At 32.3% G+C, this 13,472-nt stretch overlaps 2 protein-coding genes and 1 long non-coding RNA gene across 5 annotated transcripts; 2 read left to right on the top strand and 1 right to left on the bottom strand.

Annotated features, from left to right (window-relative positions):
• Positions 1–1,547: 1,547 nt before the first annotated feature.
• LOC122513810 (ras-related protein Rap-2c) lies at positions 1,548–4,457 on the bottom strand. Of its 2 annotated transcripts, none has more exons than XM_043630282.1 (2): positions 2,845–4,457; positions 1,548–2,768 (listed from the first exon to the last, which is right to left on the bottom strand). In XM_043630282.1, exon 2 carries the CDS (start codon positions 2,513–2,515, stop codon positions 1,970–1,972), a length of 546 nt encoding a protein of 181 aa, XP_043486217.1. In that variant the 5' UTR covers positions 2,516–2,768; positions 2,845–4,457; the 3' UTR covers positions 1,548–1,969. The 2 variants fall into 2 exon arrangements, with proteins under 2 accessions (XP_043486217.1, XP_043486219.1); XM_043630284.1 differs by having other exon boundaries at positions 2,857–4,457.
• Positions 4,458–4,492: 35 nt separating this feature from the next.
• LOC122513811 lies at positions 4,493–8,371 on the top strand. The gene is made up of 3 exons (XR_006302874.1): positions 4,493–4,930; positions 7,431–7,681; positions 8,128–8,371. It is a non-coding gene; the product is annotated as an uncharacterized LOC122513811 (long non-coding RNA).
• Positions 8,372–8,420: 49 nt separating this feature from the next.
• Positions 8,421–12,916, top strand: LOC122513809 (phospholipid scramblase 1-like). Of its 2 annotated transcripts, none has more exons than XM_043630280.1 (6): positions 8,421–8,524; positions 10,613–10,711; positions 10,869–11,086; positions 11,201–11,353; positions 11,890–12,051; positions 12,826–12,916. In XM_043630280.1, the coding sequence occupies exons 1-6, from the start codon at positions 8,437–8,439 to the stop codon at positions 12,856–12,858; spliced, it is 753 nt and encodes a 250-aa protein (XP_043486215.1). In that variant the 5' UTR covers positions 8,421–8,436; the 3' UTR covers positions 12,859–12,916. The 2 variants fall into 2 exon arrangements, with proteins under 2 accessions (XP_043486215.1, XP_043486216.1); XM_043630281.1 differs by lacking the exon at positions 8,421–8,524 and adding an exon at positions 9,661–10,122.
• The last annotated feature ends 556 nt before the right edge of the window (positions 12,917–13,472 follow it).

Here is a 13,472-nt window from a genome sequence, read left to right as displayed (position 1 = left end):
ATTATTTAATTAATTAATTAATAATAATAGATCAAGTCTATAAAATGACTGTTATGGTATTAAAGCGATATTTATGATTTTGATCACACGAGAAAATTACACACGATCTAATGCTACATACAGGGAGAGCAGCTCCTTTTCTTCTTTACACTTATCAATCTCTCTCTCTCTCTCTCTCTCTTTCTTTATATATTTTCTGTGACTGATTTGACAATGTAGAACTGCGCCAGGAGATTCTGCGTTTATACAAAGCAATGGACACTTTGGACATTATTACAAGTACCACATATTGGATATAATCGTTGGGATCAATGCGTCTGCAATCTTTTTGCACAAAGAGTTTATCACGAATTTATAATCATTGTTTTATTTAATTTTATTTTATTTTTATGAATTCGTAAAAATATAAACTGATATAACGATAAAATTATATTCTTATATTTTTTTGTTCTTTTCTTTATTTTTAAGATTAGAATGATATAAAAATTAAAAACTTTTGCTAGTTTAATTTGGAAAAAGATTTATACATCGCAGTTTTGTCAACGTCATATTTTTTTGTCAAGCCATCATCAACGATTTTTCTCATTTTATTGCAAGCGATATGCATGAAAGATCTCAACATAATTATATAAAGTATGAGTAGAAAGTAAAAATAGAAGAATATCGTGTAAGAAAAATCGCATTTGATAATAACGGATATTTCCTTTTAGCAAAAACACTTTAAACCTCAAACGCAATTTGTCAATATTAATTTGACGATGTTCTTCTTTATATTTGCTTCGTTTTTATAAAATATTTCTTTAGAACTAGCTTTACTGTACAACTAATACGAAAGCCGCTAAAATCTTGGTCGCATATTATATTCTTTCATACGACGTATTCTTTAGTGAGGCCTCCAACACTTAAGCATAGGTAACATATTATTGACGCAAATCATTGCACAAAATTTGTCCAAGATCAACACCTTGATCCTGCGTACGAACCAAAATCATGTATACAACTTCTACAAGATCTCTTTCCGCTTTAGATGATACAACTTATATAAAAAAAAAAAAAAACTTATAAATTGTTAAAACCTCTTATCTATTCGATATATAAATTTTATGAAGGTCATTCCAAATTTACTTCAGTAGAGAAAGAGCACAACCGTCTTCGCAAGGACGGTCGACCATCACAGTGACTTTCTTATTAAGAAAAAAAAAAGCAAGTCTTCTAATTTCCACACGAACTAGGATCGTCCAGTGGACAACGAACAACGTATGAAAAAAGTTAGTAGTTAAATCGAATTTGGTTTAACAAACGCAGGCTAATAATATAATGTTGCTCTTGGTTTTACCCATGTTCGTCACTTTGGAATATTGGTCCGTTACCAAAGGAATTCACCCCCTTTTCTATGCTCGCTTACATATATCATTATATATTACAATATTACATATAATACTATCAATGTATATTAAAATATCCGTTTGATGGTCGCCAGAAAAAGGCTGACCTTGATCCTCCGATAGAAAAAGAACTGAACTAGCATATATAGTCCTTAATGTTGGCTTTTCAAAATTTTCAGTACAACCACAAATTAGTCTCGAAGGTTGGCGAATTTGTCGCATGGCTTGGCTTATTTCAAAGAGAAAAGAAAAAAGAAAAATAATAGAAAAGGAAAAGAAATTCTAATTAGAAGAATTCGACGAGGATAAAATAGTTTAAACCAAAATTCTCTATACAATCTAATGGTAAAAGAAATCAATACGAATAAGTAAAGATAATTGAATTAATATCATGATTAGACTGAACAGAAAAAGAATAAAGAAGAAGAAGAATGAAGATCCAGATAAATTTGTAATAATACAATAAATTTTTCAAGCCGATGTGTAGCCAGCATAACTAAGAACATCTATCTATAATAATAATAATAATAATACGAATAAAACGAATTGCCGATAATAAAAAAAAGGGAAGGTTTAATTAAGTATTAGAGGACACTGCAGCAGCAATAGCTTTTCTTCTCTTTCTCGGGACTGAAGTTCATTTCTCGCACTATTTCGGCGAACATCTCGTTGACGTTCGTACGATTTTTAGCTGAGGCTTCGACGAATGGACAACCCCAAAGTTGTGCAAGTGCATTTCCCTCGGTTGTTTCGACTTCGCGTTGATGTTCCAAATCGAGTTTATTGGCAACAAGTAGTACGGGTACTCGTTCGGTGCCTTTAACGCGAGTAATAAGCTCCTTCATAGCTTTAATATCCTGAAAGGTCTGATGATTGGTCAGACTGTAAACTACGACGAAACCTTGACCATTTTTTATATAAAGGTCACGCATACTTGCGAATTGCTCGGTACCGGCGGTATCGAGTATTTCGAGTACGCACGGGGAACTGTCGACTTCGATTTCCTTTCGATAAAAATCCTCGATAGTTGGATCATATTTTTCCATGAAACAACCGGAAACAAATTGTACTGTGAGCGCGCTCTTGCCCACCCCGCCCGAGCCGAGCACGACAACTTTAAATTCGCGCATTTCGTTGTCGTCCTCGTCCTCCTCGTCCTCGTCGTCGTCGTCTTCTTCTTCTTGGTCGTCGTCGTGGTGATCGTTGCCAGTGGCACCACCTCCTAGTCTTTTCTTCTTCCTCCTCCTCCTCTCCTCCTCCTCCTCCGCCGGCGCCGCCACCACCCCCTCCTCCGCCTCCGCCTCCTCTTTCCTCGATCCTCAACGTGTTCACGAGAGTAAAGGTAACCCGAGGGAAGACATCAAGCGGAAGGAGCAATGTTCGCTAAGTGTCAACAAAATTCCAATTCTTTTATCCAAATAAACGATCAACAATAATAAAGCTAGTAACTTTAGAATACCAATAGTATTACTTATTACTACTAGTAGTAGTAGTAGTAGTAGTAGTAGTAATAACAGCAACAAACACGACAGCCAATATCGTTGCTATTATTTTTATCCTTCTTCTTTTTATTCCTAATATCCGTCTTTACAATCAACACTGTGCGTGTAAAAAAAAACAAAAGAAGAAGCAAGCAAGCAGACTGTGGGCTGCTCGTGGCCGCCGCTACCAACACTGTCCACTTCCACTTCCACCACCACCATCACCACCACCACCACCTCTTCCTCCTCCTCCTCCTTCTCCTTCTATTCCTCGCACCAACAACACCACTACCAACACTCTTATTACTTTTAGTAGTAGTAGTAATGACACAGCAGACAACGACGACGACACCACCAAGTTCACTTCCACCTTAGACGACGACAACGGTGACGACACTGTCCGATGCAATAATTGTACAATCCCGTTATTGTTAATGTTATTGTTATTGTTGTTACTACTGGTGGTGAATGAAAAACGTCCTATCCTTTCGAACAAAGGCATCGATGGCACAATCGAGATGGGATCTACGTACTATCGGAAATATCACTTACGAGACTCGCCCCAGGCACTAAGGTACTTTTCTTCCCGATACTTGCAAGAAGACATGACACACACCAACGCCTTCTGCACTCTCTTCTTAGATTCTTATTATTATACTTATTATTATTATTATTATTATTATTATTATTATTATTTCGTCTACTTGTGGTGTTCCTGTTATTCCTGTTACTGCAACTGCAACTGCAACTGCTGCTGCTGCTGCTGCAACCACACACGGCTTCTCTCAACGTCGTCGCTACTCTACTCTCTTCAACTATTCCCTCTGTTTCTCTCTCTCACTCTTTTTCCTCCCTTCTCGTCTTCCACCTCCTTCCTTCCTGCCAGTCCCGATCGTACCAGCGAACCGCCTTAACTGTCCGTATAAAACACGCACCAGCCTTCGCTGGGTCCTTGTTACTGTTCTTCTCCTTCTTTTTTTTTTCTTTCTATCTCTCTGTCTCTTTCTTTCTATCCTTCTCGTTTTGTCTCGTCTTGTCTCGTCTCGTACTCTTCTCTATGACGTGCGAGACGCCATATTGAAAATCACCTTTCAGCCTTTTTCCCTTCCTTCCTTCCTTCCTTCGACAGAAATGTTCCCCCTTGTCTGTCACGAGTCAAGTCAACTTATGTTCGAGCGAACAACCAGACAACCAACCAACCAATCAACCAACCAATAGTTCGTCCGTCTGTCCTTAGATCTCGACTAAGACTACTACTACACTAGTCTCGACCCTTACTCGTCCACTCCCGCGTGAACCAAATATCTGATCTGTTGTCTCTCTTCTACTATTCTCGATTGTTCATGAAAGCGTTCCGTCTATACCTCCTACTTCTCTCTCTGTCTTACTCAGTTACTCTTTTACTCGTTCTATATCTCCATCTCATTCATTAACGACGTCACTGAGCGCTTTTCCGATCACCCCACGTGATACTGTTATCCTTAACGTTGATTGGGCGTTGCTCTAAACGTCCACCAATCAAAATTCAAGATGCTTCGTTCTAAGCTTCCCTTTATATTCTTCTTACTACTCCTCCTCCTCCTCCTTCTCCTTCTCCTTCTCCTTCTTCTTCTTCTTCTTCTTCTTCTTCTTCTCCTCCTCTTCCTCCTCCTCCTCCTTTTCCACTTCTTCTTTCTCCTTCTCTTTCTCCGTCCTCTCGTGTTGTTTCAACTACCAACGATAGCCGGAACGTAGGAAAGAAAGTTCTTGTCTTTTTACCGGATGCAGGACCAACGTTAACTTGCTTCTCTTATCTTTAGGAAGAGGCTAACGATATCTACGACCTCAACGTTCCGTTCCACGTTCATTGTGGTTACTCTTCGGAAAGAGCACATTGTTAGGATTACTACTGATAACATTCAACCGCTATTTCAATTTGATGATTCTATAGTAATAGAATCGTAGTAGTATGATAAAAAGATCGTTTTTTAACAAACTTTTCTCTTTGTTGTTTAATAATAGTATAATAAAAATTATGAACTAATAATAATAATACTTCCGAGTCCGAGCATGAATTTCTTTGAGGTAAGGTATGGCTCTTTTATTTATTTATTTAAACGTTTAGGTTTAAGCTGATGTATTAACAACGCCATTTTGTTTTTATTCGAAAATCTAAAAATACAAATCTTATGCAACTTATTTTATTTCTTTACAGTAATTATTATTATTTTTATAAATTATATTTAGTACGAACACTCTTATGTGATCGTAATATACATATTTACATACATATATACATAAGTATGTTATATATATAATATGAAAATGAAATAATATATCAACCAATGTGAGAAAAAATCTTACTTTAGAGTATGTACACACACCCACATGAAAACGAAGCATAAAGTACTCTTAGCGAAGACTCGAAAATAGATCGATGAAAAATTCTATTACGCATGGTACATACACATATATATATATATATCATACATACATATACATAAATATTCACCGTAACAGTTTTCTTCTTTATTCGCTTTGATGTTCCATCGAGGAAATTGATAAAAAATAACGCACACAAAGTATTTCTAAAGAAGAAAGGAAGAAAGGATAAAAAAAGAAGGGGCACTGAAAATTCAAGTACGTGTGCGTGAGTAGAGACACTTTCTTTACATATATATATATATATGTATATTCACACCAGTCCATATATTTATATATATATACATGTATATAATTTCTTGATATTACTATTTATAGTTCGATGCCTTCGTTTTTTTCTTACCGCAAGAACCGGAAGTTCGCTTAGTCGTTACATTTCATACATACATACATACATACATACATACATACATACATACATACACGTATATGTATGTATGTACGTGTAGAAAATATGTGGAATTGTGGTAGTGTTAATACGTGCATGCACAAGTGCGTGCGGTGACCGTTCGTCACGATCCTTGCGGTAGCAGGGAACATAGACGCAAATCGGATTCGTGACGTCATCGTCCCAACGATGAAAGCACATAACTAAGCGATGCATCATTTGTGTGTGACACGGGTTTCTCTTCGTCTCAAATATTCTTTTCTTCTTCTATCTTTTTCTTTTTTGCTATCTCTCTCTTTCTATTGTAGTATATCAAATTTTCTTACAATTTTAGATGAATCAGAACCGGAAATTGAGTGCACGCTTTTTTAATTCATATATATATATATACACATAAAAATTATATTTTATTTGTATTTGTATTATATATTCGTTTACTCGAAAAGTTCACACAAATTGATATTTTTTTCTATGCATACAAGCTTCTTTCGCTCTCAATTTAGTGAAACAATTGTATGTACATTAAAAATATCAATCGGTATGAACTTTAAGGACAACCTGTTATATGAGTCGTCATTTTTGAAAGTGGTACAAGTTTTATTTTGAAAACAAAAAAGTTAGATATGATGGATGACTTTCTCATAGTGTTAAAAACAAAAATATAACAAAATAAATATACTTACACCACTTACAATTAATCCACTGTCGTAATTACCAGTATATAGTAGATATATTTATGTATACATATATAATTACTGATAATTTACATTAATCGGAGATTAGTTTTCTTTTTTTCCTCGTATCTCAACTCGTATCTCATTGTGTGAGATAATGTCGATAATGATTATTTATTTAAATATAGATAAATTCGTTTGTTTTTTGCACATGTTGTTGACAAGAAAACGCAAAGATATAGTTATGCAGTTGTATTGCAACAGATGTAACATAAACATCATCTTTTGTTCGGATAGTTCGGAAAATTTCAGTCTAATCAAGTGGACAAGTATCGATCAGGAGTAAAACGTTGAACAATCTTTCTTCGTAAGGGATTTTCCTCCCCCCATTTAAGTTCTCTTCGAAATTTATATTATCTTAAGTAAATATTCGTTTATATATATGTGTGTATGTATGATTAATGTAATCAAACGCATGCGTCATTTGGCTTCCACATCTGAGAAGCTTCAAAATGCATTTCGCTTTTTTTTCTTTTTATACACTAAACGTCCTCCTAGTATCTAACATATTCTAATTTAACTGTGTTATATCTTAATAATCGTTTTACAGTGTTACGTGTATTTTAATGAGGATTTGTGTTCAAATAAAATACTCGAGATAAAGAAGATCGATAAAAAGAAAAAATGGCGACGGTATTTAAGCGTATGTCGTATAAGTTCAGATCCGTGGTAATTTCGATGATTAGACGTGCAGGAAAACAAATAATGTATAATAAGAAAATCTGATTGTCAGATGAATCAGACACCGGTTGTCGAGCGCAAACGTGCCAGTCATTTGTCTTAAGTCACGTATCTATGAAAAAGTAAATTGTTTGACAATGGCGTCATTCGAATAAATGATAAAATTTTACAAGGAAAGAAAGAAAAAATAAAAAAAAATAACAAATCAGACTCCAACTATAACGTTTCAAAAGTAGTAGTATTCGAAATAGTCAACAAAAAGAACAGTCTTTATGCTCGTTTGTTTTTGTTCGCTTCGATCGAATTCGAATTACATGTTATGTGTTATTTCTACTTGCAGTAAGCAAATCGTTAGAAAGGATGCTTATTATCCGTGATATGCGGTGCGTTATCGTTATTCCGTTCGTCTCGCGCTTCTCACATTAGTTACAATGACCTTTTAACAGTGGCTCGTGCCGCCAGCATACTACGCCGCTCCCGGACGATGACCTAACCATCATCGTGTTGCATTGTTTCAATATTAACTTAAAAACAGGAAAAAATAAAAATAAAAAAGACAAAATGTACAAGAACAGGACGACAAAGAAAGAGGTTAGGTAAAAATGTTAATCATATTAAACCTTCTCTTTTTCTTCTTCTTCTAGATCCCTTAATATCGATAACGATATATGAAAATAGGAATTGTAGTAGCGAATTGATTGAACATCTTTTCTTTTCATGACAATTATATTCGTCCGTAAGATGAAAAAATTGCAACTTGTTATTTCACTTAGAGGAGGGTGCATTTCCTCCTACTCGCGCGTCCTTGCACGTACGAGTACGTTCGTTCGTGTCGGTAATAGTAGATCGCTCGGAGAGATGCGCTCGTCGCGCCATCTCGCGGTCACACGGGAATTTTTTCGTTCTTAGCGGTCGGTAAAAACAATTTCTATCTTAGCGCGCGGACAAATTCAAAGTAAAATTGTTTCTTCATTTTATGCAATTTTGTTTCACGAATAAATTAATTTATTTATCTTCGTTATTCTTTTTCTTTTCAGATCATTTATTAGGACGGTTTGAAACGCGCACATACGTGGAAGTGGAAATTATGATTGATCAAATAAAAAAGAAAGTTAATGGTTTCTTTTGAAATGAAATAATGTACGAACATTCAATGTACCAATAATAAAATAATAATTATATATAATTTAGAAGAATTTTGAGATCGAAAGTTTTCCAAATATTTATATTTTCGATAATTAATTCGTAAAGTAGTTACATTAATCGAGAATAAGAGAGAAAGAGGAAAAAAAACAGAAAAAATGACTACTCCGTATTTTACACAACCAAATTCGATTCCCACGCCGATGTATTATCAACCAGGAATGCCTATTGCGACTGCACCCGGACCAAATGAATTTCCAACGCCGCCGTTTATGCCGCAAGCACCGCCAGGTAAATAAATATATAAATCAACTATTAATATAATTAAATTTTCTTATTTAAAAAATCAAATTCATTCTTCTCTTGAAAAAAAGGCGTATTTGATTTGGTAAAGGATGAATTTGATTTGCAATAATGTTATATAATACGATTTGCACGAGGGGGTTTAATTGATAATTTAAAAAGTAGAATATTATTTGTAAAAGGGTTTATTTGAAGTATAAAACCTGCAAAGGCTACTGGAGATGTAATGATCAGTAACTAGATAATGGTCGTGTTCGTTAATGTAGATGTCGGACAGATTATTCCCCCCAGTTGATCTGTACTCCCACCTACGCGAATTGTTGCCTCTTATCAGATCACGACAGATAGATGGACAGAAAAAACGATACAGAGAGACAGACAGACGTACGGAGTTCATTTTAAGTTTTATCAAATCTGTTACTTCGAGGAAGTGAAAGATTAATTTAATTTTGTCAATTAAATTCGGGAGCGTATACATTTATAGATAATAAATTGTTGTCAATATTTGCGTTAAATGTTGTGACAAATGAAAGAAAAGGAAAAGAAACAATAATGAAAAATAATTGAAATTTCAATCCTACCGTTTTGTAAATAATAAAAAACATATGTTCTATATCGCGAGTGAGTGAAGTGATGAAATGTATATTTCTAAGAAAAAACTTATCTTTCCAAACTTCTAACAAAAACAAACGTGTTTTATTTATTTATTTAATTTAACGTTAAAGGCTCGTCTTATGCGTACAATAATTATTCAAACACATTTCTTTTCTCTCTCTTACATTAAAATAATTATTATTATTACGTGAGAAATGAGATTTGATTTTTTCTTCTTGTAAGTTTTAATACTCGTTTTAAATAATCTGTTATTTATTGAAATAATTATACCATGACATTTTTTTTACTCTGAAAAGATATAAGACAAGTATACTTAAATTGAATATTATCAATTGTTAGAGATTGTTATATCGAAGAAGTCTGTTCTCATTTTGTCCCTTAAATTTATCTAGCAATAAAAAGATAAAAGTAAAAAGAAAGAAAAAACAAGAGATAAAGATAGACAAATATAAATATAAATGTATGTGTGTGTGTGTGTGTATGTATCCTGAAAAGGAAAATAATTCTATACCATTATCTTTAGCAAAAGAAGAAGATTGCAAGAATTGTTTTTTTTTATACATAACAAACGTATATTGGAAAAAAACTCAATGTCTCAAAGCCCATTTCTCTTATCTTCTAAAAGTTAATATTATAAACATGCATTAATTATTCCGATCATTATTGTACGAGGAATAACATCAACGGGATAAGATGTGCTAGTCAAAAAAAAGAGAATATAATTTTTTAAAAAGGTATTCTAAGAAAAATTAGGAAAACGAAAAAATATGTTGAGAAGAGAAAGGAAAATAAATGTTTGAACGTTATTGAAAATAAAGTGAAGTGATGGATACGGAATATTTCGATGATTCCTGGAACGTAAAAGTGGAACAATTTCGTAGATTTCTTCGTACGTTGTTTAGAGAAACGATTAGAAAATGTCGTTCGAAAAGGAAAGGATATACTAGATTTTTAACCGACGATGAGAAAAGGTTTAGAAAAATAATCCTTGAAGGGGTGTCTCGAAGAAGTGTTTATGTTATATTTGTTTTTTTTCAAAGTATGGCTCTCGAATCCGTACGAAGTTGCGTAAACTATATTTGAGATATTTGAGAATCGTAGGAAATTGAATAAAATGAACAAATTCTTAAAATTACGAACGATGGATAAATTCATTCGAAATCACTTTGATATAATATGTGTTTGTTGAGTTTATGATAAAATACAAGTCAAGTGGAACAATTTGAGAAATACTGATCTATGTTTCAAGTTTTTAATGTGTAACACAAACTCTTCTTTCGGACACCGATTCGATTGTTGTTTATTTTTTAATGAAATATTTTCTTCCAGAATAATATGTTTTTGTTCTTTTTTTTTCCTTTTTCCTACTATTAAAAACAACATTGATTAATGTTCATCAATTAAGTCTAATTTATTGAAGAAAATTAATAAAAAGAGAATAAGAAAAAAAATGTGTTACAGGTGGTTGGCCCGCAACGAATACGATTTGTCCGCCAGGTTTGGAATACCTTATGGGCCTTGATCATTTATTCGTCAAACAAAAAGTCGAACTTTTCGAAGGTTTGTATATTAACTATAAATTCAAATTTAATATATATTATATGTGAATTATTATATTATCTTTTAAATAATATTAATCTTGAAACACACACACATATATATATATTTTCTAATTATATTGTATAACGAATAATATTGAATGAAATTATTTTCACAGTAATTGTCGATTTTGAAACTAAAAATAAATACAAAGTAATGAACATAAGGGGTGAACAAATTTATTATGTAGCTGAAAAATCAAACTGTTGTTCACGTTATTGTTGCGGAACTTATCGCAGTTGTGAATTCAAAGTATTAGATGGAATTGGAAGAGAAGTCCTTCATATGATTCGTCCATTGAAATGTGATAGTTGTTGCTGTCCATGTTGCTTACAGGTTTATCTTTTAATATAACAATCAATATAATAATATATATTCATTAAATGTGTGTATTTAAATTTGTTGTTCATCTATATAATGAATTATTATTATTATTATTTTTCTATATAGGAATTGGAAGTTTATTCTGGTGGTGTCTTATTGGGATCGGTTGTTCAAGATTGGGCTATTTTTAGGCCATGGTTTTCAATACGCAATGCAAATGGCGATACGGTATTGACAATAAAAGGACCGTTATTACGTTGCCTAGAAGCTACTTTCAAAGTAATTATATATTATTTTTCTATAATCAATTATATTAAATCCACAATGGGGGGTATTGTTGGTTGAACAGTTTCATTTAAACGTGACTAGGTGATCCTTAAGAAATTTCATTACAAATAATTCCATAGAAAGAGAACAATATATCGAAAATAATTTTAGATTTTAATCCCAATGGATTTCAGACTCATCTAAAGGCCCGATTAATTTTCTTTACATCGGTCGTCGCATGTTTCGTTTGGTATATGTGTTAACAATTTGTGAGAAGTATTTGTTTCTAGGGCCAATAATTAAGTCAGTGATCTAAGTAATTGTTTGATGAACTCGTAACATTCTAAAAATCCTAAATTCGGATTTTGGCTAGCTCAGTAGTTGTAAATAGTTGCTAAAGTGGTAACAGTATTCTAAATATAAATGTTGGCCAATTCTAGACTTTTTAAATAAATATTTTTCTCACGAATTCATATTATAAGCATAATCGTCATTATCAAATAAAATAACACTTTAATAGTTTCTTATATTTTTCAAACGATTATTAGGTAAAATCTGCCGATGGTGTTCACCGTGTTGGTGTGATCAGTAAACAATGGAGCGGCATTTCTCGTGAAATTTTTACGGATGCTGATAATTTTGGTATAAGTTTTCCGATTGATCTTGACGTTAAAATCAAAGCCGTTCTACTCGGTGCATGCCTTTTGATAGTAAGTACGATACAATAACAATATTTCAATTAATTTTATATAAAGGGTGTTTCGCAATATGTGAAATCAATTTCAGAAGTCAACGGAGAAAACAAGGAACAACGAAGAAAGTTCATATAAACTTGTATACTATTTGATCTTGTTTTAAAGTTATAGTTACTTTTGTGTTTTAATAATAATCCGTGATAGTTTATCTTTATAAAAAATGTTCGAAATGATCATCCTCATGATCAATTAGAAGAACACATGTTTATATGAATTGTTGTATCATGGTGTTTAGTGTCTCTTGTGTACTCTTGAAGTAGGATCTACATATTATGAAACACCCTATATATATTGGAACCTACAGTATCCAATGATCTAGTTTCGACATACACATTTTCTTACTTGTGTTATTTTCTACTTTAAAAGTTGATAACAACGATAGTCGATAATCGACAACGTAATACATCTCTTGTATAATATTATATCTTTCTTATTGCTGTACTATATTGAATTGATATTTAACGCATTTACAATTCTACGTATAATGGTATTAAAAAGGAAACGTTTAGTATTAAAGATTGAAATAAAAAAAAAAAGAAAAATAAGGAATACTCGATAAATTAAAAAATGATGAAAATGCAAGGAAAATTATTAGCAGCATCATTCTACTTATATAAAAATTCCTTTATCCGAACAATTATTATGTCTCTCTATTAATTCGGAAACTGGAGGTTCTAATTTATTAATACGTAACATAATATGTAATTAATTATCAATTATCAATTACAGGATTTCATGTATTTTGAAAGTTCTCCTAATTAATTGGATTTCTTTTGGGAATTCTATACCGAGAGTTGTTTATTAAATTGTAACTGGTAACGAATATTTAAAACTAAAAAGAACAAACGCGTTTTCTACTAATGTCTTCGATTATTTATACGAATACTAGTTTTTGAGAAAACTTCTCATTTAGTCAATAATCTTACACTTTCGATCAGATATATTTATATATATATATATTCTTGCAATTAATGCATGTGTGTTCCTATTTCTTGAATACATACACATGTATGTGTTTCCTAATAAAATCGCGTGTACATATATACATATACACATATATGTACAAATACACGCACAAACGATTTAAATAGAAATACAAGAAAAATTTGTGATGTTTTAAATAAATATATATATATTTATGATTAATTATTCCTTAGAGCAAGAAACTTTCATGTTCGATGAATGTATATGTGTGTGTTTAATTAAATATTATCGCTAATTTTTTTTGAAGTTTATGTATTTAAATATTATACTTCGATATATTTTTTAATACTCTTTTGGTGTGAAAAAAGAATATATATATATATATACATACTCGAACAATAAATATAATAATTAATTTTCAATGTACATTATATGTAAAGAAGTATATATGA

Source organism: Polistes fuscatus, unplaced genomic scaffold, assembly GCF_010416935.1.
Source record: "Polistes fuscatus isolate 324 unplaced genomic scaffold, CU_Pfus_HIC Scaffold13, whole genome shotgun sequence".
Taxonomy (NCBI): Eukaryota; Metazoa; Arthropoda; class Insecta; order Hymenoptera; family Vespidae; genus Polistes; species Polistes fuscatus.
Note: the sequence above shows the minus strand (reverse complement) of the source record. Positions and strands in the feature narration are given on the sequence as shown.